Source organism: Calliphora vicina, chromosome 5 (assembly GCF_958450345.1).
Source record: "Calliphora vicina chromosome 5, idCalVici1.1, whole genome shotgun sequence".
Taxonomy (NCBI): Eukaryota; Metazoa; Arthropoda; class Insecta; order Diptera; family Calliphoridae; genus Calliphora; species Calliphora vicina.
The window spans coordinates 57,060,761-57,087,496 of record NC_088784.1 but is presented as its reverse complement, the minus strand read 5'-3'; the positions used below and the strand labels follow the sequence as shown (position 1 = coordinate 57,087,496).

Genomic DNA, 26,736 nt, shown 5'->3' with positions numbered 1-26,736 from the left:
GTCACGAGCAAACTAAATACAAAAAAACTTTTAATATTTGCATTTACTGCGAAAAAATAAAAACAAAAAACAAAAATAATAATAAACAAAACAACAAAATAAAAAAATGTATTTTTATACTCATACGGAGTATACGTAAATACATACAAACTTACATCCAAACAATCTATACGTACGTATTCTAAAGTCTAATGCTCCTCTCATCATCATCAACATCATACAAAATATCTACCAAACTACAACAACAAAAACACAGTATTTGAGGCTTTCCACACTTCTTATTATTCCGGGGCTTTGATTTTATATATAAACATAAATACATAAATATGCGCCAGTTATATACATAGGACTGTCGCTAATGCCTCGCACAATCCTTAATCGAGCAAATATTCGATCAGATGGAATTCTACACTGGGATTCCCATTTATATGCATAGTACTGAAATAAATTCAGCAAGTAGAAACTCAACACTAAATATTGTGTTGGGAGCGTATGAGTAATATTTTCCATATAATTTATGTGGAGTTACCAGGGTACCTTGTTAAGGGTGTAAAATGTAAAATGATTCACCCTCCATTCAATTCGGGACACAAACGTGTCCATTATAAAAAATAAATATAAACAAAAGTTATGAGTTCTCGGAAAGTTTCAAGCGCCTAGGAATTCTGAAAACAGAGAAAATTGCAATTAAATTTCAAAAAGTTACCCGGATACTCTGTCACACACATAAGGGTTAAGCTACTACACTTGAAAGTGTTGAACACTGTTGAAATACATGTTGGTCTAGAGGGTACATTGGTGTCCATTGCTAAATAAATCTTATAAATGTTTAGGATTCGTAGTAGCAACCGAATTTGTTACCAATCGAGAAAATGATTGAATGATTGTTGCCAATCCTTCGATTACAAATTCGGTTGCTACTACAAATCTGTTATCTCTGTGTTTCGACCCTAAACATTTATAAGTATTTATTTAATAATGGATACCAATGTTTGGTTGCTTCTAAAATGGTTGCCTTCTAAAATATTGTAGCCACAACTGTAAAATTCGGTCGATCATTAAGGTAGAATCATTCGATTGTTCACAAAATCGGTTGCCACTACGAATCTGTTTTCTCTGTGCAGTTATTCTAGTTTGTTTTTTTGGCAAATTTTCTATCAAGAGAAAGTAACTTGATAACGAAGAATTTCGGTTCAAGCAACCAAAGTTTGGTTGCTTGTGTACAACCGAATCATTCGATTGGCAACAAATTCGGTTGCTACTACGAATATGTTATCTTTGTGTTTCGACCCTTAACATTTGTAAGTATTTATTTAATAATGGAATTTGTCAAAAAAAAAAAACAAACTTTGGTTGCTTCCAAACATTGGTTTGGTTGCTTCTAAAATGGTTGCCTTCTAAACTTTTGTAGATACAACTGTAAAATTCGGTCGATCACTAAGGTAGAATCATTCGATTGTTAACAAAATCGGTTGCCACTACGAATCTGTTTTCTCTGTGCAGTTATTCTAGTTTGTTTTTTTGTGACAAATTTTCATAATTATACCCTACACCACCATAGAGGGGAGGCTGCACAAATATTGTCCCAACACCCACCTTAAAGTATACCAATCTGGTCAGGATCAGGTCGCAATTTCAAACATAATTAGACAAAATTTGGTATAATCTTTTCATCAAGCATTGTCCCAAGGACAAACCAAATTCAGCACAAATAAGTTTTATACAAGCCGAACTCGCACCACCAAATTTTGTGACGATCGTTCTGTAATAAGTCATAGCTACCATATAAGACCCACTTCAGGACAAATGTAAATAAAATTCAACACAAATAAGTTTTATATATACAGATGGCATGCACATAATTTTATGGCAATTGGTCCATAATTAATCACAGCTCCCACATAAATTTTAAAAGAAAACTGCTTAGGGTATCATATGTGATCGATTTAATTTTCTTAGTTGAAAAACAATTGAGAAACGATATTGTTATGAAATTGCAATATCAATTTGAATTTAACGGTTAAACATGTCCATCAATAGAAGCTTCTATTTATCAACAATATTGATAGCACGCAGTTATTGGCATTGTTTGTAATTACAGCAACACTAAATGTTTAAGCTGCTAACATTAACATTGAAGTTGCTTAAAGCTCTAGAATTCTAACATTCTAGTTAGATCATTCATGAAGCTAGTGGAAGGAAGATGGCGCTGTACATAAATAGTGGCAGAGGTTGCAGTCGTTAAGTTAGTTTATCATAGGCATTGTTAGAGTTAACATCAACTGCATTCTTGTACATTATAAAGTGTAATTAAAGTGTGTGTATTATTGTGCATTATAAGCGTGTAAAAAGTTGCTTTTATTTGCAATAAAACATATCCGGTTTATTTAAAGGAAATAAACCACACTTTTTAAAAGGTAAAAGTGTAATAATATACACAAATAAAAATTACAACATGTAAACAATAAATGCGATATGGAAAGACCCATTTGAAATATGGGTAAACAATCAAAAAACCAAAATGCCACCACAACAGTAGAGCAAGCAGAGCAACTAAATAAAGTATGAAGTATGTAGATGTTTTATTTACTGGCTCATATCTGTATCTGTTGAATGCTTATTGTCGTTTGTTTTGCTTTGTTGTTTCTCTAACAACAGAAATATTGAGTTCATATTCAATTTCCACAATGTGACTTGTTTATAAAGACCAAAAACAAAAAAGCTTAAGCAGCAACCAAACAATCCAAACAAACCAACCAACCACCACCATCGTTATTGTCGTCGACGTCCAACAGCCAAACAAAATAAACAAAAATCCCATCGTAAACCATTTAACAATACGAGTACAAAATAAAAAACCAGATGTTACCCACGATTCTATTTACAATTCCAAGAGCAAAATGAAATGTTTAACATTTTATTGTTTTTGTTTAGTTTCGTTGTTTTTTTTTTCGAATTTCATTCACATTTAACGGGCGCTTTGTAAGCAGTTGACATTACAAATTGTCATGTTCGTTTGTCCGTTCGTGCGTTGTTCCCATGAACATTCAACAGTTAAATGGCGATAGATACTTGTGCAAGTACTCGCAGCCGCACTCTTCGTTTTCAGTTTAGAGACGAACTGATCTCGTCATAAGCAGCAATGATGTCAGAATTTTCAAATAAAAAACCAGTATTTTTGAGAATTTGTTCTTCAAAACTATTTTCAAGATACAAATTCTGTATAGTAGAGTTTTTTTTTTTTAAAAAACTTTAATGTGTTTGAAAATAAGTCTGTATAAGTATGTGAGTAAAACTATAAAAAAAACATATTACGTGATTTTGTTGGAGTAAGATTTTACGATTATGAATGAAATCAGATATGTATGTAGTTTTGTAATGACCTAAACTATTTAGTGATTTGTGCGTATGAGCTGATGAAATAGTGAGAAATCGTCTAAAATTTATTTAGAAAAATGTCTAATTTGAGATAAATTTGTAATATGAAAGATAAAGGCAGTTTAGGAAAATGGCTCAATTAAATTTAAAGAAATAAACTATCCAGTACTTGCATACATATCCTACAGACCGATTAGCTTATTGCCTTGTTTCTCTAAACTATTCTTAAATAGTCAAAACATTATCTCAGATCATCAATTTGGATTCCGTGAATATCACTGAACAAATGAGCATGTTAACTGCCTAAAGCTGTCAAACTACATATCAAATATTTGGAATGAAATATTTGCGAAATAATCTCGCAAAAGCAGTACTCTGTTTATTGTGAAAAACATGTGACTACGAAATAATATAAGCAGCCCTTCTTTCGCACGAATTTTGCATATAATATTTTTCGCAAATATCAACGGAGAAATACGAAAATCTTTCGAACTAAAAAAGTTCTGTTCGGCTTAAAAGTCTAGTACACAAAAAAATACTAGAGTCTTACCTATGGGATCGCTTGTTTAGGATAAAGTGCGGCGATTATGTGCAAAGCGAATATGCGATCAATGCTGGTGTAGCTCAGGGTAGTGTTCTAGGACCAACCCTGTACCTATTATACAATTCTGATTTGACCGAGTCCGAAGAATTAACCATTTCCACCTTTGCAGATGACACTGCAATTCTTAGATTTCACGTGGACTTAATGTAGCATCTAGAAACGTAGATAATTATCTCAGGCGCGTGGAAATGTGGCTAATCAAATGGAGAATACAAGTAAATTAAATCAAAAGCAAGCACTTAACGTTTTCACCTAGGAGTGCAAGTTGTCCACCAAAGACACTAAACTGTGTGAACATCCCACAGTCTGATCACGTTACACACCTTAGAAGCCAAGCGGCTCCACATGAAACTAAAAGCTTCTAATTTACAATGGTTAATCCACCATCAATCAAAATTAAGCCTGAACTGCAAAGTCAAGCTGTATAAGACGGTCTTAAAACCCATTTGGACATACAGAATCCAATTATGGCGAACAGCAAGCAATACCAGTATAGATCTCATACAGAGGGCACAATCCAAAATTCTTAGAACCATGACGGGAACTCCATGGTACATAAGAAATTAAAACATCCACAAACACTTAGATGTGCCTTTGATCAAGGATGAATTTAAAAAAAAAACTCGTGAAGCTTGTCAAAATTACATCATCATCCGAAACCGCTCGCAAGGCTACTCAAAACAGATCAAGGCTACGTAAAGCTGATTTACCACTCATCTAATTTGAGACTAATTCGGCAAATATGATTCTCCACTGAGAGAACAATAACACAGGGCATCAAAATCGAAAAAAATTTAGAGGCTTTTTAAACCACTCCAACCAGCGAAAAAATGAGCACATCCATGTACAATTTGACACCATTCGGTGTAAATAGTGTATCAACCCCGTATGTGTACAAATTGTACACGAACGGTGTCAATTTGACTACGAAAAAATGACATCGTTCAGTTGCAGAATTGCCACCATTCGTATACGATTTTATAACAGACCGTTGTCAATTTGATACAGCACCGTTGTCAATTTGACACCATACGTTGTCGATTAGATACCATTCGTGTACGATTTGGTAATTAAAATAAATAATAATTTCTTTATTATTTTTTTACTTTATTTTTTACTTATTTTTAAATACAATAAGAATAAATACTTAAATATAAAACATGTACATATAAAAGATTCCATGTTTAAATATGGCAAAACATTGGTGGTCAATTGTCGAGGTTCCTGTATGTGAAATTTCAAATAGCATAGCTAATGGTGGCACTGCTTCCCTTATGTCCTCTTTCTAAAACATAACACAAATACTTATTATATTCTACACCTCTATTAATTATACATATATACATATAGCTCTATTTACCTTTTAAATGTACAAAAACTGAAGGCATATTTATTGATTCCAGGAATTTTTGGAGTAGTATGTCGTCACTGGATTTAGTGATCTTCTCACTGCCTGGATCTAAATCTGCATCAACACAAATTCGCTATTAAACACAATTACGCTTTCTTTTATATTTTGGTTTTCAAACCATTTATTTACTTCACTTTTATCATTATATTTATTAAAATGTTTTAATGTAAATAAAAATAAAACTCACTTATAAAAACAAAGCAGAGCAACTCACGTTGAGATGCGTCGGCGAATAATTTAACAACATTGCGTTGTCGATTCGTACCCGTTTGTTTTCAAATTGTAAATGTACGGTGTCAAAATGGAACCAACCGTTGTCGATTTTGTAACGTCGTTTTTACACAAATTTGATGTATTGTGGTTCCAGTAGTACAAATATGGACCAAATTTTAAATTCTTGGAGAAGTTTTTTTTAAAATTTTTTTTTCTAAAATTCCGAATTTTTGTAGATGTTTCTCTACATAGTTTATGATAACTCAAAATGGGTTAGTCCGATATTACTGAAATAAACTTGGAAAGTTCTCAATGTACTCAAGTACTCAAAGTACACGCTTGTACGCACATACAATTTTCTGAAAATAAGCGAATTTACATAATTGTGAATAAATTCGAAAAGAATCAATCGATTTTTATGATCGATATCTCATTTTGTTCCTATTACATGTGGCTTATCTGTAATGCAATAAATCTGAACGATTTCTGCCGATTTCGATTTTACATGATTTTTATAAAACAAAAAAATTGCATTGGTTATTATAACTTCGAAACTACTGAGCCGATTGACACTCAATATACAGTGGTGGCCATGAATTTAAAACAAAAATTGTTTGCTAAATTCTATGTAATTGTCAATTATTTTTTCAAATATTTCCACAAATATGTATGCATGAGGACTGTTTTAACACACAAGTGTGTTTTATTCGACTGTGTCAATTCATACATATTCACCATGAACACATAACATTTTTCTACAACTTGACCAAAAATTTTTTTTTTAAATAAACATATTTTCTCACTTTTATATCATTATAATTTTATTATTATAAAATATTCGGACCAAATTTCGTATTTTTAGTTCCATTAGTTTCGGTCATATCATGTTATTAACAGCGGATGTTCGTTGAGGTGGTTCAACGTATTTCCACATATCTTTGTCCATATTTGTTTTACCGATTTTTCCAAACATTTTTCAGAAACTAGAAACATTAATAATAAATTTCATACCCTTAGAGGTCCTTTTATTTTGGCTCTATCGCACTTAAAATTCAGTTGATAAAAAAAATTCAAGTATTTGTCTTAAATTAGTGGCCACCACTGTATGTGTGATAATTTGTACATAGCATGGAGAAAATGTTTTCAAAATTTGATCAATCGAAAGAACATTATTAACTACACAATTTTATGTATATCAAACAAAAAAGTAAAATTTTGTGAAATTTTTATGATCGATATCTCACTTTATTGTTATTATATTTTGATTTGCAATAAAGCAATAAACCTGAACCATTTCTTTCGTTTTCGATTTTTCATGAGTTTTTTAAAACAAACAAATTTGCTATTTTCACGTAAAAAATATATTTTTTGCTTCAATTTGTTATTATAACTCCGAAACTACTGAGCCGATTAAAACGCAATATATAAAGAGATTAAAGGTTAGGTAAATTGGAACTTTTTAAATATTTCAATAATATCAGACTAACCCTTTTTGAGTTATCATAAATTAGGTGGAGAAATATATACAAAAATTCGCAATTTTAGAAAAAAATCTATCCATAGAATTAAAAAAATTTACAATTTTTGTACTTAAAAGTTAAAGGTTAATATGGGTAAAAGATATCCAAGTAAAAAGTATATAATTTTTGTAATAGTCACGAGTACATAAATTAATTAATAAATTTCATCAATTTTATATTTTTAAAATCTTATAGTGTAAATCAGAGATGCCCATTTCATAGCACAATTCTACAAACTAACCACACACATATTCTTATTCTCTTTTATTTAGTAGTCACTGAGACAGCGACGAATGAACATGCTAAGCGGGTGTATTACTATTTTTTATTTTTTTTTTAAATTTTTGAACAAATATTCTGATTGTTTAATATATTTCGAACTTTAAAAAATCATTGAAGTTTTGTCTATTTATTCCCTTCAAATTACTTCCGCGAACAATTTTTTTAGATTTGAAATGATTTTAATCAAAACAACGTAATAAAATAAGCAAAAAAAATATTTTACATATCGATATCGAACTTTCCATTAATGAGCTATGATAATATGTCGCCGACAATTTGATTAAGATTATTGACTTGATTATTATTAACAAATAAAGCCTTAAATATATTAGCATCTTTTATTTAGTTCAATAAACTTTTCTTTCAGTGGAACTCTTTTTCGCTCACCAACACAAATAGAGTTTTAGCTTTGGAAATCTCTGGTGTAAATGTATGTAGTTGCTGTGTTGAACAATTTTGATCACAGATACCTATATAAGTGTTAATAACAATGTCCTTGAAATTTAAAATTACAACCTATACACACAATCTTAAATTAAATATTAGAAAATAGACTACGCAATGTTTTTTAAAGAAATATAATTAAAAAATCTATTACCAAAAACTAAATTGACTTGAAATCCACCAACTACAAACTTTAATCCTCATTTAGCATTTTTTAGAATCGAAAACACTTTTTATAATTTATTGAAATAACGTTTAAAAGAAAATTAAAATGTAAGATTTGGAATTTGAAATATGTACGCTAATCTACATACATATATCTATATCAATTTATAATGGTTTAACGATATCAAACATCAAGCAATTTTATTAAATGATTCAATTGTATCTAATGAAAATTCTTAATCATATTATATTTAGGTTTAATTTTTGTATTTATATTATATGTTTATGTAGTAAATAAATTCAAATGTAAAACACGCTTTCATCAGAGTCTCAAATTATTATATTGCGATTTAAAAACAGTAACATTGCGATTAAATATTTATAATTGTTGTTGTTGCTGCAATTGTTGAGTTTGGATTTGTAATTGCAATTTGCAATACATATTTTTGTTTTTCATTTCAACAAATGAAATAAAATGTGCTTAAAAATTTTTTTAGAAATTTAAAATGGAATTGTGTGTTGTTACTAATCATTCTATTATTAGGAACGTTGTCAGTCAATTAAATATATTTTTTTATTGCAGTCTGACTGTTGTTGCCATTGAGTCCAAGTGTGACGGACTGAATGTTGTTGCATTTGCTAAATATGATTTTGTTTTAATGACACAGTTCTCCTTAATAAGATGTAGGTAGCTAGTAGGTGTGTAAATATGAAATTAATATATTTTTTATATTAATCAAGTCATACTTGAATCATGTATATACTAAATAAACTAATTTTATACAAGTTCAATAGTGAAATTTATATACAAGCTAAGCTTTATAAATTAAACATAGATTTTATAATTATGTATGTACTCGTATGTATGTTGAGCGACATCCCAGTAGTGCTGAGAGAAGTCAATTGGTTACTTTATACATCCCAGGTAATGTCACTTAAGTGTCTCTAAATAATCTAGAGACTAGAATCATTTTCAATCGAGACTAGTCGCAATGTATCAAAAGGCGTGTTTGAAAATAATCTCTTCACTTTTTATTTCGAAAACATAAAAACAATATTAAATACAATGTATTTAAAAGAGTAATACAAAGAAAAATTGCAGTAAAAATATTATTTTATCAAAAAATAGCTTACGAAGATGCTTAAACGGTTAAACTAGAGATGCCAAGCGTAACTGGGTTTTACAAATCTTGGTATTCGGGATTTTAAATTAATTCATTGAATCATGATGTAATAAGTAAGGTGAGAGCGTTTCGACAACAAACACAATATTTCATGCTGACAAGAATGAATTTGTCAAATAAAAAATAAACAAATTTTATTTTTGCATTTAACTAAAAAACGGCCGTTAAATTTAAATTATTTTTGAAAAAGAACAACGGTTTAATAGTGCTTTATCCAAATTTCATTATATGAAATCTTTTTATTCACATCTTCATTCATGTTTTTTGATTTAAATTTTTTTTTTTTTTGAAAATAAAATTTATTATTTTTCAAAACAAATTCAGTTTGACAAAACACAAGCACTTTCAAAATAGATAAATTAAAATCAGCTGTGTTGTTGATTTCACTTTACTTAGTGCATCCTGCATTGAATTAAAATAAATTTGACACAAAAGATATTTCATATTTATCCCCGTATACTGAAATTTATGACCATGATTGATATTAAAAACATTTTTGTTATAAGATAAAAGAATGTTATTATTTCATTACTATGAGACAAATCGTGTTAAAATTGGTTATAAATTCGAGAGAGATTTTCGGAAGTGGCCCCTATATGGGAGCTGTCACCAATTATGGACCGATCACCATGAAATTAGGTAATATGATTTATGTCTATATGAAAGTTATTTGTGTTGAATTTTATGTGTATACCAACATTTTTAGGAGGTTTATGCACGTTAACGTGATTTTCGGAAGCGGGCATTATGTGCGAGCTATGACTAATTACACTGTACAACACCAAAAAAAATTACTAGGTCCGACCAATAATATTTGATAGAGGAGACAAAAAAACGACACGTGTATCGGCGTTTTGAAAGTTTACATCTGAATTTCATTTGAAGGGGGGTTAAAGTTTCCCAACTCTGGCACATTCTTATTGTTAATCGTCATAAGAAACCATTTTAGGTATAAAATGTGTTCAGCAAAGTCATGTAAAATGTTACGAAGAATATTTTTGTAGAATATGTTAACCCTCTAAATTAACCGTAAGCTCTCTTTTGTTGTGTCATATTTCTGACTTTCTGGTTGAATTTTCCGTTTTGGTGTATTTAGGGACTTATAATAAAATTTCACGGATAATTTTTTTGCGGAACATTTTAACCCCTTAAATGTGTTAATGGTGTTTGTTGCTATTTTTAAAAGAAGGACAAAAAAGACCCATGCCTTGGGGATTTACAGGGTTAACATATTATACAAAAATGTTCTTCGTAACATTTTGCATAAATTTGCTGAATATATTTTATACCTAAAATGTTCTTTAAAATAAAATTCTTAATAAATGCGAAATTAACACTACGCTCTCTTATGTTGTCTTATTTCTAACTTTCTGGTTGAATTTTCCGTTTTGATGTATTCAGGGACTTATAGTAAAATTTCACGCATAATTTTTTTCCAGAACATTTTAACCCCTTAAATCCCTGTTTCAATGGTGGTTTTTGCACTTTTTTAAAAGAAAGACAAAAAAGACCCATGCCTTGAGGATTTAGAGGGTTAACATATTCTACAAAAATATTCTCCGTAACATTTTACATAACTTTTCTGAACACATTTTATACCTAAAATGTAAGGATCATATGGTTTCTTATGACGATTAACAATAACAATGTGCCAGAGTTGGGAAACTTTAACCCCCCTCAAATATAAACTTTCAAAACGCCGATACACGTATCTTTTTTTGTCTCCTCTATCAAAATTTATTGGTCGGACCTTGTAATTTTGAAAAAATTTGATTTTGTTGTATAGTGTTATGTACCGGTTTCCAATACTTCCCGATTTTCTTGAATTATATTTTTTTTGATTAACAACAAATCGTAAGAAAAAACTGTTTAAAAACCTCTACTGAGTCAAAAGTTATGTGTATTCAAACTTTAAAAAAAGTAAAAAAGTCGTTTTATCGCCATTTTTTCGAAAAAAAGTACTTGCATTAATTTTAAATTATACAGAAACTAAGAAGAGGTAAATATGTATTATATAGTAATGTATGTATTGCTCTCTCCCTCCGTTCTATGCGTTTATTCTATAGTTTTTTTTATCAATGATAAATCGAACTAAATGTTATATTAAATGTTAAGCCATCCTAATTTCATAAATTAAATACACCAAGATACAGACCGTGCCATTATTTTAAAGTTATGTACTACAAAATTGTGAGACCTGTTTTAAAACCAATAATTGTAATGAAATAGCAATAATTTGATACCTACACTGGCTTTAGAGTTCTTTTGTGATCAGGTCACTTGTTTTCCGGGTATCATCATTTTTCTGAAGGTTTTTGCATAAATAAAAATAATGGCGTACTTTTTTTTTTGGAAAATTTTCACTCCTTGTGGTGTTTCAACGCACCTAAAGATGCGGATTTTGAGCACATTTTTCTGTAGAGCAAAAACTGTTGAATATATTGCAAATTTGATTTCATTAGTCGATTCTGAATCAAAAATTAATACAATTGATGTTTTTGGAATCCTTAAAAATGTTTCCAAAAACCAAAACAAATCTCATAAAAAAAATTTTAGTTCTTTTAAACATGCACGATGATTTTACAACTTGATTTTATAAACAAAAGATAAAGCAAATATCCCCTAATAACATATTAAAATTTGTTTCCATATTTTTGCAAAAAGTCTTTTATAAATTTTTTAATTCTTAAAAATTGTATACATTTTTGAAGAGAAGACAAACTTTTGATATTTTGAAATCGGTCCATTATTTCACCAAAATATGAACTTTTTGTCATAAATGTCTGATTTATATAGGTATCCATATAAATTCCTCCACAAATAAGTTTTATATAAAAGGAAATCATATTTATTTATACCCTACACCACCATAGTGTTAGTCTAACACCCACCTTAAAGTATACCGATCGACTTAGAATCACTTTCTGAGTCGATTAAACGATGTCCGTCCGTCTGGTCGGCTGGCTGGCTGTCCATGTAAACCTTGTGCACAGAGTACAGGTCGCAATTGAAGATATTTCGATGAAATTTGGTACATATTATTTTTTCGGATCAAGAACCAAGCCTATTGAAACTGGCTGAAATCGGTAAATTATTTCACCTAGCCCCCATACAAATGTCCTTCCGAAATTGGACTTTATCGGTCATAAATGTTTAATTTATATATGTATCTCCACAATTTCCGCTCTAAATAAGTTTTATATACACAAAATTCATGTCACCAAATTTTGTTACGATCGGTCCATAATTAGTCATAGCTCCCATATAGACCCGCTTCCGAAAATCACTTTAACGTGTATAAATCGCTTAAAAATGTGGGTATACTCACAAAATTCAACATAGTAAACTTTCATATAGACACAAATCACACGACCTAATTTCATGGTCATCGGCCTACTACCGAAAATCACTCAAAAATATAAATTATTGAAATTTTAAAAGAAAAATATTTTTGCTCTTTTACTTAGTGTAGGGTATTATATGGTCGGGCTTGACCGATCATACTTTCTTACTTGTTTTTTTTTTTGGATCAATCCTAAAATCACTTTAATGTACATAAATCTCTTATAAATTTAGGTATCTATTTTTTCTCTTTTACTTAGTGTAGGGTATTATATGGTCGGGCTTGACCGATCATACTTTCTTACTTGTTTTTTTTTTTGGATCAATCCTAAAATCACTTTAATGTGCATAAATCTCTTATAAATTTAGGTATCTACATAAAGTTCATCATAAATAAGTTTCATATAATAGTAAATCACACGATCTAATTTTATGATGATAATAATTGCTAATAGCTTACATATAAGACCCACATAAAAAACATAAAAAATATTCCATATAGAAAGAAATCACGCGACCTAATTGCAGGACTATAAGTCCATAGTTGCTCATAGTTCCCATATAAGGCCAACTTCCGAAAATCACTCACGAAAAAAATGATTGAAATTATAATAAAATACACAATGATTTACTTAGTGAATGGTATATTTTCTACTTGTGATTCTGGTGGGTATTTCGGTTTTTTGCAAACTCTACTTAGTACATAATATTTCTACTTGTAGATCTAAAAACATTCCACATATATGAAAGTATTTTTAAACACTCGGGTCCTAGTTAAGCTATCACATCTATTTTTAAATATCATTCATGTCTGTGTATTATATGTATAAAAGATATTCGATTTTATTATTTATATAAAAATTAACATTATTAAAAATTAAAATTACAACAATTTAAATAAATTTTAATGGAAATACAAACACATAGACTTTAGTAAATATTAATAACAATTTTATAAATGAAAAATGCACTTAGTTTATGAATGGCTTATATTCATTAAACCAAGTGAATTATTAGTTCCACTCTGAAAACATAGTTATGTAGTTAATGATTTTTCTTGTACGCTTTGGAAATAGAATTTTGTGTTTAATTAAATTAATAATTATAATGGCGTTGTTTGCTGCGGAAACGGATAACCAAAAAAACGGCAAAAATAAACATTACAGCCTACAAGTGAACAAGAATAATAATTTTGTAATTAGTTTCTGTAGAATTCTTCTAAAATTTAGAATTGAAACTTACTGAAATGCCCAGAACAAACCATTCTCCAGACGAGACAAAACGAAAGATCTCAATAAATTTATCTTGGGCAGCTTTAATACATCCAGTGGTGTAGATATGTTTGTTGTCAATTATCTCTTTGGGATAACAGCTCTTAGGAATTGGACGCGCCAGAGGAGTATAATCGGTTGGACCAATTTTACCACAACATCCATACTAAAAAAAATATACATAAAATAGTAAATAATTAGTATTTTCCTTTTATTTTTGTTTGATTTGCTTAATTTATTAAAATATGAGTTTTTAAGAACATGGAATACATATACATACATAGATAAACAATAAAGTAAATTATTATATTTATTAGTTTTATTAAAGATTTCATTTCAACTGAGCAACAGTATAAAATAATGGCATATTGTATACTATATCGCTGGATAGGCCTTTCATTAGATATGAAAAAATTCCCAAAACGAGTAAAATTTGTCCACAGTAGGCAATTTTTTGCCGTGATACTTGATGAGATAATGTTAAAACTATGCGCGAAGAAAAGGGGTATTAGGTGGGGCTTTTGCAAACATCTGGAAGAATTGGATTTCGCTGATGATATCTGACTCATTTCGCATAAATTCTACGACATGCAAAGCCGATTTAAACTTGGTTTAGAAATAAACATTGAAAAGACACATGCAATGCGAGTTAATAACGTCACCGATAACCAATTCAGAATACAAAACCAGATAATTAAATTTTGTAAAACACTTTTGTTATCTGAGATGCATGATGTCAATTGATGATGGTATGAGGGAAGATATGTCTAGTATATACTATAAAAAGGCATGGTCGGCATTTGGTCGCCTAAATAAAACGTGGAGGGACCCACAAATATCACTTGCGTATAATCTACACTATGTCGAATTTTTGACCAAATAAAATCACAAACACACAGCTCTGGATGCTAACAAATGAAGAACCAATAGTTCGTCAAATAACTAGAAGGAAATGGATAGGACATACTCTCCGTAAACCTATTGGCGGCTTTAGAATGGAATCCCCAAAGAAGTCGGAGCTCCGGTCGCCCAAAAAATACATGGCTTAGAACAATTTTAATAGAACTTAAGAAAGTAAACAAATCTTTTGATGAAATTAAATTAATTTGTAATGATGGAATTAGTTGGAATATGTTCCCAAGTGGAATAAATTAAAAATAAGCGACTTTTCACAAATTAAGTTAATTTTTCTTAAATGCAAATAATCGCACAGTACAAAGTTGGTAATGTGGCATAAAACATGCCAAATAAAGAAAGTCATACAAGATAAGGGAAAATAAGGTTAATTAAAATTTGTTCATGACATTGTCCCATAAACAACTATAAAAATATCCTTGAATATTGTGTCATACTTCTTTTTCTATGTGCGAATATACGGTCTTACATAATTAATTACCATATGTGGTAATGCTTGCTATCTAATGAATGTGAGTTTTTTATGTTTTGCCACTAGAGTAATTAAAAAATGGTTACCAGGCGCCTATTTCACTAAACTACAATTCTACAAGCTTACAAGTTAAAATTACAAGTCTAATTCTTACAAGTGCTGATGAATTGTGTTTCATTAAAATCTTCACAACACTTGTAGATGTTTGCACTTGTAAACTACAATATCTACAATTACAAGTTCTTGTATATATTGTGATATTAATTTTACAATTCGTATTTATTATTACTCAAAATACTAAAATATCCTATAAAAACGCAATATAACATATTTCAATAATATTACTTATTTTTTAGACCCAGTCTATCGGAAAATGTATTTTTTGGCCACGACGGCTTCTTTGTATTGATATTAAATAAATAAATAAAAAATGTGCGGGGACTGATAAAATTCTTTTGCAATTATGGGTACTAATTTATAATTGTCTATATGTGATTAGATTTCCAAAGTGGCTATTCCCAAAAGCAAAAAAAAAAACAAGTAAGAAAGAATAGTCGGTCAAGCCCAAGATGATACCCTACACCAATCGCCTTAAAATTAGATGGCATGACTTCTGTATATATGAAACCTATTTAAAAATAAACAAAATAAATAAATCGTTACTTTAATATAGAAAGGCCCTAACTCGTGTTTTTTATAAGCCCAGATTATCGATTATTTCGATAAATGGTCCACTCATATATCATATTTAGCAAAAAAAATCTCGACTTAAAAAAACACGAGTTAGGGCCTTTCTATATTAAGGTTACCAAATGCTAATTAATATTAAAATTTTTGGATTTTGTGCTTATTTGCACTAATTTTGATTAAAAAATTGTTAAAAATCAAATTATATTTCAATTTATCATTCACTTGTAACTACAAGTTTACAATATATTTAACCCTCCGTTAGTCGCAATCATTTTCAATCGAGACTAGTCGCAATGTATCAAATTGATATCAATAAAAGAAAGGCGCGTTTGAAAATAATTTCTTCACTTTTTATTTCGAAATCACAAAAACAATATTAAATTCAAAGTATTTAAAAGAATAATACAAAGAAAATTGCAGTATAAATATATTTTTATCAAAAAATAGCTTAAAACTTAGGGTGTTTAAAAAAAATTTACAATAAAAAAAATTGCCTGTATCAACTAGATCAATTGCGAGTAACGGAGGGTTAATATTTTGACATCTACAGATAAACCACTCATTTGCAACGAGTGACCGTCATAACTCGAAAAACGGGAGAAAATTTACTTTTGAATGTTTTAAGTCACTCCTATATTTCTTAGGGTGGCCATTATTTTGCACATTTGCGATTTTCGGTGCTCCTAAGATCTAAAATTGTTTCGTCATCTAAAAACCAAATTTTAGCACAATAAGAGGTTTAGAGGTTTCACATTTTATTTGAAGCTTCGAGTTTTGCGTCAAAGTATCAATATTTTCCAACAAATTTACAAATGTTTAAATATAATTATGTTCTGACTTCGATAACTCGTCATCTAAAAACAAAATTTTAGCACAATAAGAGGTTTAGAGGTTTCACATTTTATTTGAAGCTTCGACTTTTGCGTCAAAGTATCAATATTTTCCAAAAAATTTACAAATGTTTAAATATAATTATGTTCTGACTTCGATAACTCATTATAAAGATTATAAAAAACAAGTAACACAACTATATTCGGATCTTATCAGGCCTGTCACACATTTTGTTCGGAATGGTTTCAATTCCGTAGTTTTTATTCTGATCGATTTCGTTTTAGGTTCTTCATTTGTCTTCATGGTTTTAATTTGACGGCGTTTTTCATATTAAAACAAATGTGAAGGCTTTGGTACAGAAATTGATTAAAAATTTTAGAAAACCAAATAATTGCAATCAAATAAAAATTCCACTTTGAAAACTGAAAGTGGTTTCATTCCGAAAGAAATTTTCGTTTTACTTTTTCTAAAGAAGCAAAATACGGAATTAATTCCACTTTCGATCGGAATGGAATTCTGTGACAGGCCTGTATATACCCTTCAACAAATTATACTTCAAAATACAAATTTTAAATATTTTTATGTAAACAACTTTTTTTTAATTTTTTGGAATTGTTATTTAAAAATTTTTTTTCTTAAATTTAAAATTTTTTTTTTTAAATTTAAAATTTTTTTAAAAAAAATAGTTTTTTAAAAAAATTCGGGTTAAAAAATATTTTTTGCGATTTTGACCCATTTTAGCCCCAACTTACTATGGTTTTATATACTTTATAGGGTCGGAAAATTATATTGTGGGAATGACAAACTTATACATATGTATATGTATAACCTTCTCACGAAGGTAAAAGGTATAAAAAATACATATGAATTATTTTTTAAAAGCTTGTATTGAATAACAGTTTAGGTCAAAACTAAATTTGGAAACGGTTCTCGTAGCGCGAATAGGCTGAAATTTGTCATTCATGCATACACCTGATGACAATGTAATATACATAATGTTAGAAAATTCATCAGCATTCTTTATCTTGAATAAACTTGATGACAATAAAATATTATGTTCGAAAATTCGAATTAAGTTCGAAAATTCAAACTTATATTATAAAGCGTTAAGTCATAACGATTTTTAAAAAAAATTTGTAGTTTTATTTGAGGGCAATTTTGTTTTTAAAATTTGGAGAAGAATAGTAAAAATGTTTATAAATTTTAAAGTCTGTATTTTCAACATAGTGTCAGAATATAGGTCTTATATGCTCGAAAAAGAAGAAATAAAATAATAAAAAACTATTTGAAACTAAAGCTTTCATTTTAATTTAAATCAAAATATTTATTACATTACAATTTATTACAAGCCCAGTATCAGGAAAATATCGTTACAAGCTTTTGTATTAAGTATATAAATTGTTTATGTAATTCAATAAAAAGTTTGATTTAACTGAAAGTTTATTTTCTTCTTTTAACCCCCATTAACACGAAGTCTGGTTATTTGTTAACTAATAGTTATATTGACAGTTTTCATGCAATAATATTAACCGACAGTATAACTGTTAGTTAACAAGCAGGGAACCCGGCGGGTTAACTTAATACGGATACGCTGAATCCAGTAGTGCTAACCATTTTCTTTTTGTTAGCTCTTGTTTTCGAGATATGTATTCCGTTATTTAGAAAATGGAGGAGGTTGCGCAACATATATTCGCTTAAATCAAAAACAGTTCAGTTTATTGAATAAGCTTAAAAACAGTAATTCCGCAATAAAATTACCTTTAAGAAAGACTAACATTTTTATATGTGCAGCTTTAGAAATATAATTTTTTTGGCGAAAAAAATTGTTTTTTGGAATAATGTTGGTCCATTTTGGTCCATTAATCTTGTTTTTCATCAAGAATTGAATAGTTTTTACAGGATGCTTAGATATTTTGCATTTTTTAATCCGCGCAGTGGTTTTAGAAATATAAATTTTTTTAGCAAAATTTCGAAATTGTTTTTTAAAACGTCATGAAAAATTGGAAATGCAGCTATGTACGAAATTTCCACGATATTCGCCAATTTCAAATCGGACTTCACGCTAACCCATAATACAAAAGTTCAATTTCTTTATTCAGATAAATTTCCAGAACTTCGATAATAAAAATCGATTTATGCTGAATGATTCAGAATAAATCTAGACAGATATTTATTAAAAGAATGATAATTTAAATATAATTATGATATTAAATAATAAGAATGTTTAGTATGCATACTAAGTAAATCAAATGGTCAACTTACCGTTTGTTGTGTATTATCCATAGAACCTGGAGTTTTTAATTCCATAACCCATGTCTTCTCAACATCTTCACGGGCAAATTTCCTAATTGGAGCTTCGTAGTCGAATGAATAAACTTTCTTGCAGATTTGAGCAATCAAAGTTGCCAAGCAAATCAAAGCATACTAAAGTTGCATAAAAGTAAAAAACAATAATAATTTAAATTTTATTTAATTAGCATATAAATTAAAATTCGTCATTTACCGTGGCCGTCATACAGACATGTTCGTGGCAAATACCGCAACAACCCAATAAGGCAGCACACAAATTTACGCCACCAACAATGTACATGTACAACACGTAATTAGTTGGGGATGTTTTCAAACTCAATGTGGCTAAAACAATCAATAGAATGCCTCCAATCTGAAAAAAAAAAATTTAACACAATTTCATTACTTTGAATATTTTTTTTTTTAAAGTGAAAATTTCTACAGAAATTTATACATATGTATGTAGGTAGATAATGGATCATCTGGTTTGTTTTAGAATTTATGTTGAATTTCAATTTGTATGATTTAAATCATTTTTTATGCAATATTAAGAATGATATAAACCATAAGGAATGTTTCATATTTTATTTATTTTTTAATAAGTTTATTTTGTTTTTTATTACATTGCCAAACATTGTTCCAATATGTTAAAAACGGGTTTTTACACACGAATATTTTTGAAAATTCTTCATTTGGATCTAATCTCACACACTTACATATGTATTATTTACATTAGGGTGGCACTGTTTGTATGGGAGAACAATAAGGTGATTTGTGGAGACCATTTCTCAAAATGTTTTTCCTATCGTTAGTATTTGGTGAGCTTGATCAATGGATGAAAAGGTAATTGTTTATAAGTTTTTATGATTTTTTTTTAAATCTTTGAAGAACACTTTCAATGGCGTATCTTAATGCTCCTGACAGTCCCAAAATATTCAAAGTATTGTACAATATTTTTTGGCAAACATTTTAAGTTTTTTTTTAAATATTGACATATAATTATTTCAAGTAATTAGTTTAAATATAAGTTCATAGAAACAGAATTCAATTTATTTGGAATAAGTGTCCCGAACTAATTAAATAACAATTACAAAAAGATACTTAGTGACAATTGACTCTACAATAGATTACATCTGGTGGGGCAAATAACTACTTTGTAAAGTGCAGTACAAACAAATGTATAAAGTGACTACACTCTATATTACTTAGAGACACTAAAGTGACAATTGACCTCACTTCAAAATTACCCAAAAATATATAAATTTACCACTTAAGTCAAAATAGAACTGCTGGTTAATTCTTAGAGATTCAGCTCCACAAAATACACAATTGGTCAATTCACAAGGTTTCTTATCATGTCAAAATGTCCTAATATTTCACAATGGTTTTTATTGTTTTTCAAGCAAAAAATGTCCTAAAATAATACTACTATGTATGCAATGTTTATTTTGTTATCGTAACCAACCAGCAGATACCTTCGCCGAATGCCTAAGACTTGGTAAAGCCGATCTGCCGAGTCGTGATATATTAGGACATTATGACAATATGACTGATACGAGACCTTGTGAATTGACCAAATAATATAATATTAGGGCTTTTTTGTCGTGGGTTGTATAAAACACTATTACTTAAAAATACAAATTGATATCATTCGAAAAATCATGAATTAAACCAAGTGTTAACTGTTTACTGTTAAAAACCAAAAACTTTAATATTTAAATTTAAACTGAAAATTAGAAAAACAAATAAACACATTTTTATTCAAGTTTGTGACGTCAATAAGGGCCTAAACTTTATTGTTTAATAGTCTAAACATGTGCCACTCTGTGCTGATCACTAATTTTAACAAGCTGGGCACGTAATGGGGTAAACCTAATTTGAATACGCTGATTTCAATAGTGCTATCCGATATATTTTCGAAAACTGCTGAATGGTTGGTTTTCAGATTTACTTTTAGTACATAGTATGTATGTAAATGTGCACGAATGACTGTTTGTAATTAACATTTTTATCATAACTGCTAATTGTTCTATTTTTAACATTAATTCTGCATAATTTTCAAATCAAAATATGTATAGGAAAAACTGGAGCTGAATGTGAATAATAAATTTAGCGCACCTGAAACAGTTTTATGCGATTTGTATTTAATTTGTGAAAAATAAACATTTAATATGTTTATTACGTTTTAAATGTTACGAATTTGAAAATTATATCACGATCGCTCAAAACATTTCTTATTATTCTCGAAGGTTTGTTTTTTATATTGATGTTCGTATGTAATTATAGAAAAAATACTTCCTTTGCTATCAATGCAATCAATTAATGTTCCATCTAGCATAAATATTGAAAAATGATAGAACAAGTTCGGAATCGATTAGAATCTCATGTGAATAGTTTCAAAATATTGATTTCGCTGACAAACGAACATATATTCTGGATTCATTAAATTACTAAACAATCGATCTCCATACATATGTACATTAGAGTGACTCTTAAAATTAAATGTTTGAAATGTTGAAATGGTACCCGCTGATTACTTTCGCAATGACATGTAGTACCACCAAAATTTTTGCCGCTCGTCGCTCAAAGTTTTGTGGTGCATTTTCAGGGGGGGAAATATGCAATATTTAAGTTTTTTTAAAAATTTTGCCATTAAAAAATTACTTTTGCAATTTAATTTAAAAAAATCGAAATGTTAAAAAATGGTTAAAAAATATTAAAGTTATTAAAAATTCGCCAGGCCATTAATGTGTCTCAGGCCTCTAGAACAAGAAATGTAGGAACAAAATTAACATATTTTGAGAAATATTAAAATAAAAGCAAATTTTTTTCTGCCTTAGTAGGTAAACGTTAACCGTAGGTATGACCAAAAAAAATAATTTTTTAACGGTAGTATCAAAACTCCACTTTCAAATTTTTAAAAATTTTGTTTAACAAATTTTAGAATTTTATGATCATCACATGGGGATTTATTGACAACATAATAGGGAATAAAAATGAAAAAAAAATATGCCAATACCTTCTATAGTTTTTCCGTACCTGCGATATAAATTTTGCTATTTTCGAAAAAAAAAACTATTTTTTGGCCATATTTTGGCGAATGAGCCCAATTTCCTTACTGAAATTTTTCAATATTTTGAATTTCTAATGGAAATATAGCGAAAAATATAACATGAGGTCTAGTATTTACAATAACTGCTCAAAAATGAAAATTAACCGTTAATAGCACTTGGGGTCCAAATGAACCTGAACTTTTAAAATCACGAAAAACACAGTCATCTGACCCCAAGTGCTCTTATGTACATTGTACATATCCAGTAGTATAATTTTTGTATATATTCAATTGATGTGTATCACACTTTGGTTGGGAATAGATACTTGTAAGACATTTATGTAGGTTAGTGTGATTTTCGAAAGTGGTCTTTATATGGGAGCTATGAGCAATTATGAGGCCACGTTCATAAAAACAAAACAATAACCGAAAATTGTTATGAAGAAGTTAAAGTTTCATTTAAAAATAGTTATTCAATTGGTTAGACAAATTTTATTCCACTACGATATATTTGGGGTATTCACAAGGTCTACTATTTAGTCATATTGTCATAATATCCTAATATATTATGATAGTTTAATCAAATTTTTGTTGTGTTTCAAACAAAAAAGTTCTAAACTAATAAGACTATTTGAACTATGTTTATTGTTTTGTCATAAAATAATACCTTTTTTTGTTTGAAACACAACAACAACTATTATAATATAATAGGACATTACGACAATATGACTAATAGCAGACCGTGTGAATACCCCAATTGTTTCTTATGTGAAATTAGTTGTGGTATATTTTATAAACAAAAATTTAACATAGAAACATTTAATTGCAAATACAATACGAAATTCTAGATGCATGAAATATACTTCACTTATTGGTAATTTATTGTTATTATGCAGGTGCGGATCCAGAGGGGGTGAAATTTCTAAAATTTTGAAACCAATACATACCAATACATTATCATTACGCTTTTTGTTCGACTCTGGTCTAACGTATAGTATTCAAGAGCCATGAAATTTGAATTATTTTCACCTAAACTGAAAGAATAACGAAACAATTTACGTATGCAACATATCTCTGTTCTTTAACCCTGACACAAGATGAAAATATTTTGTTTATTTGAATTGCTTTTGTTATTCAAATGATAACATTATGAATTTTCTATCAAAACATATTTGAATGAAATTCCCCCCAAAAAAAAAACAAACAACAAAAACAAATAGTGATGAAGATAGGAGAATTAAAAACATTCCGTGATTTTTAAGTCGTATTTAAAACAGAATTAATTTGAAAGAAATTCACAAGCATTTTTATGACTGCTGGTGGGTACTTTTTTACAAACTTTTTCAATTAGTCATGCGATGAAATGGATGAAAAATGATTTTTTATTAAATTTGTTTTTAAATAAAACTACAGAGTAGTTGTGGTTGATGTTGTAAACCAACCACAATATTGTGAAATGGAAATTTGTAAAAATAAGTATATTTATATTTCAATATCATGAACTTGAATTTATCTAAATTGGACTGATTGATATGATTCAAACTATTCTTAAAGTATGGAATTAGTCATTTGATTTGAAGTTAAAATTCGTACTATATAAGAATATTAAAATCTTAAAATTTTGTTAAATGGATTTATTAAAGGTGTTTTATACTTTAATGCGACTGTATGGAATAATTTATTTGTTTTAGCATTTTTTTGTATTTTATACAAAGACTCGCAAATAAGGTGGATGATGAGATCATACACAATTTAATTATTAAATTCGTTATTGTTGTTGTATTTTCAAGTTTTGTTGTTTTAACAACTTAGTAAATTAATAAATTCAACATTGTTAATTTCAATACTTACGGCCATCAAGGAGTTGAGTATGTTTAAAACGCATTTCATTACACCAGATGTACAACCCATTTTGATAATTTTTCACTTCTATATTAAAATGAATTTAAAAATAAGAAAAAATTATAAATTTTATTTACACCTAATGTTTATTTTATGCATTAAAATAAAAAAAATTAAAATAGAACAGAACAGAAACACATTTGAATGATTCAAATTTTATATATAAAAGCAAAACAAAATACACTTTTTATGAAAAACAAAACTGAACTAGAAAAACACTTTACCGATTGTTTATGCTTTTTGTTTTTTGAATTTTAAAAACAACGTATTTTTTTACAAACAAATCTAAAATGTCTGTTTTCCACAAACAACTTTGTCGATATTCTGATATTGAATGAGCAACAAATGATTCGCTTTCAGCCAGTAATATTCATCAGAGATGGCAAAGTTGGTACAATTGTACTTTTTTTTGTACAATTCAAAGATGAAAAGTACCATTGGCTCATTTGGTATATTTTTAAAATTATGTCTAATGCTATATTCATATTTTGTTAAAATCATCAGCCTAACTACGAAAGCATTAAAGTCGACTTTAAGTCCATAAAGTTGACTATTATTTTAAATTTCGTACCATAAAACAAATTTCAAATATAATTTAAAATGTTGTTTTATTTCAAAAAAAACTTTTTGTTTGAACTTTTATGTACATTTCGTTTTTTTTAATTTTTTGAAATTTCTTCTTTTTATTTATGTACATTCATTGAAAAATATTTTCAATTATTTGAATGTACCTATATCTTGGAAAAAGTTTGAAGCCTTTTTCACATAAAAACAAAAGTTATATTTTAAAATAAAGTCAGTCGACTTTAACAAAAATTAACTTTAAAATTTATTTCATGTTTTCATATTTTTTTGGGATATTTCTCTTCACACTCATTTGTATTTTGTATTGATAACCCGATTAAAAATTAAAAAAATCAACTCTGCGTATAAGAAAAATCATGAAACCAATAAATCGTCATGTGAACACCAAACGCCTAAAAAATTAATGTGTGAACCTAGCTAACTTCAAACAAATTAATGTAAAAACAAATTTATTTCCGATTTACAAACATGTGATTTTTCATTTTCAAAAAAGTACAATTTGTAATGCTTGTTGGTACAATTTTAAAATTTCAATTGACATCCCTGGTATTCACCAGTTGTTTACAATTTGGATTCGTATGGAATCAAGAGAGTTGCTCAAAAGCTCTGAAAAAGCTTTTAAACTATATTATCGACAACCGCCTTATCTAAATACATAAACTCATTTGACGCCAGCAATGTGTGAGCAGTTTTTCTGCTTACATGAGCAAATGCATTACTTTAACTTTTTTAAGCAGTTACACATGTAAAGAGCAGTGTTGCCAGGGGTAGCTTGGAAAAAATTATAATTCTTCTTATAGAAAGATAATTTTTTTATAATTAATTTGAATTACCACATTCGATATCAAGTAAAAAAATAATTTCCAATAAAGCCAAAAACCAATACAAATTTTCAAACAATCGGCCAAAAATCAACAATGTCTATAAGTACTATATGATGATATAACAAAAAATTTAAAATGGTGACCCCTACGTTCGTACTGAATTAAAAAAGTTTTCTTTCTAACGGCCATTTTCACAATGTACAATTATTTCATTTTAACCGGAAAATTAACTAACTGTCGGTTTGTTTAACGGGACCATTTAACCAACGGTTACCGATTTACGTTTCACCATCATTTGATTACTTAACCAAAGCATTCAGTAGAAAGTATGGCAATAATGCATACATTTGTTTACGAAAAATAGTGTAATGAAAGATTGAAATATAAAAAATTGTCTAAAAGACGGCATAAAAATTAATAGTTTGTGTTTTCTTAGTGGTATAATAAAAAAAACGTATAAAACTCAAAAATATTAAGGTACCTAACTGTAAAATTTACAGAACAAACTGAACAACAATTACTGAAAACCAACAAGGAAAAGTGCACATTTGTTGTTTGGTTTGTGTATGGATGGTATATGGTGCTATATGGATCAGCCCGTGCAAAATTTACTTTTCTTCGCTTTACACTTTTAAAAATTATAAATATTACAAAAATATAAATGTTTTTCTATGTTCTTTTATTATATTTCTTACAATTAAGATGCTAACCGGCGAAATTTGTTCGGTTATATTTAACAGCAACTTTGTTGTCAAATAGTGTCAATTAAGAATTAATCGTACATTGTGAAATTCAAATTAGCCTAACTTGCGGTGAAAGTTCACGTTAACTTTTAATCGTACATTGTGAGAATGGCCGTAAAAGAAATATTCAATATTTAAAAACTGAAGGTACCAATTTTTCCCGTTTTCCCCTTTTTATCCCTTTGTGGTCCAACTTATGAAAAGAGATATTTCCTATTGATGTTTCTAAGTAAGGATCTATCTATGTACCTTTTTTAAAAAATTGTATTTTTTAGGGTTTTGGCTCTGTTAAGTGATCCAAGGTCGGGCCTATAAATTCCCTTTGCATAATACTTAAGTACATATTGGGACATAGAACAATAATATATTTGAGTAGTGGAAAAGAAAGGATATACATATTATATATCAACGTGAAGGAAATTGTGTCTTCTTTTCAAGAATATATACCATTTTAAAGAATTAAACAATTTATAGAAGACCAGGTAACTGACTCTATGTTTCTATGTAGGATCAACTGATCCCTTGCTAAGGACAAACTCATGTTAAAACAACTAGTTAAGTATCTATTCAATTAACTAGAGTTGACCCAAAATCATAGGTAAAAACTCTAATGCCGGAA

At 28.7% G+C, this 26,736-nt stretch overlaps 1 protein-coding gene across 1 annotated transcript; it reads right to left on the bottom strand.

Moving 5' to 3' along the window:
- Window positions 1–13,361: 13,361 nt before the first annotated feature.
- On the bottom strand, window positions 13,362–24,338 carry Tsp42Ek (Tetraspanin 42Ek). Its single transcript, XM_065511615.1, has 6 exons — window positions 24,190–24,338; window positions 23,915–23,992; window positions 19,226–19,384; window positions 18,985–19,146; window positions 13,786–13,980; window positions 13,362–13,710 (listed from the first exon to the last, which is right to left on the bottom strand). Exons 2-6 carry the CDS (start codon window positions 23,972–23,974, stop codon window positions 13,639–13,641), a joined length of 648 nt encoding a protein of 215 aa, XP_065367687.1. The 5' UTR covers window positions 23,975–23,992; window positions 24,190–24,338; the 3' UTR covers window positions 13,362–13,638.
- Window positions 24,339–26,736: the final 2,398 nt, after the last annotated feature.

Bases quoted from the DNA above. Each gene is read 5' to 3' on its own strand.
- Tsp42Ek (XM_065511615.1), bottom strand. From the start codon at position 23,974: ATGGGTTGTACATCTGGTGTAATGAAATGCGTTTTAAACATACTCAAC. The intron at 13,981-18,984 runs GTAAGTTGACCA...TATTTTTTTTAG, and splicing joins TGGATAATACACAACAAACG to TATGGATGTTGTGGTAAAAT. The intron at 13,711-13,785 runs GTAAGTTTCAAT...GTTCACTTGTAG, and splicing joins GGTTTGTTCTGGGCATTTCA to GCTGTAATGTTTATTTTTGC.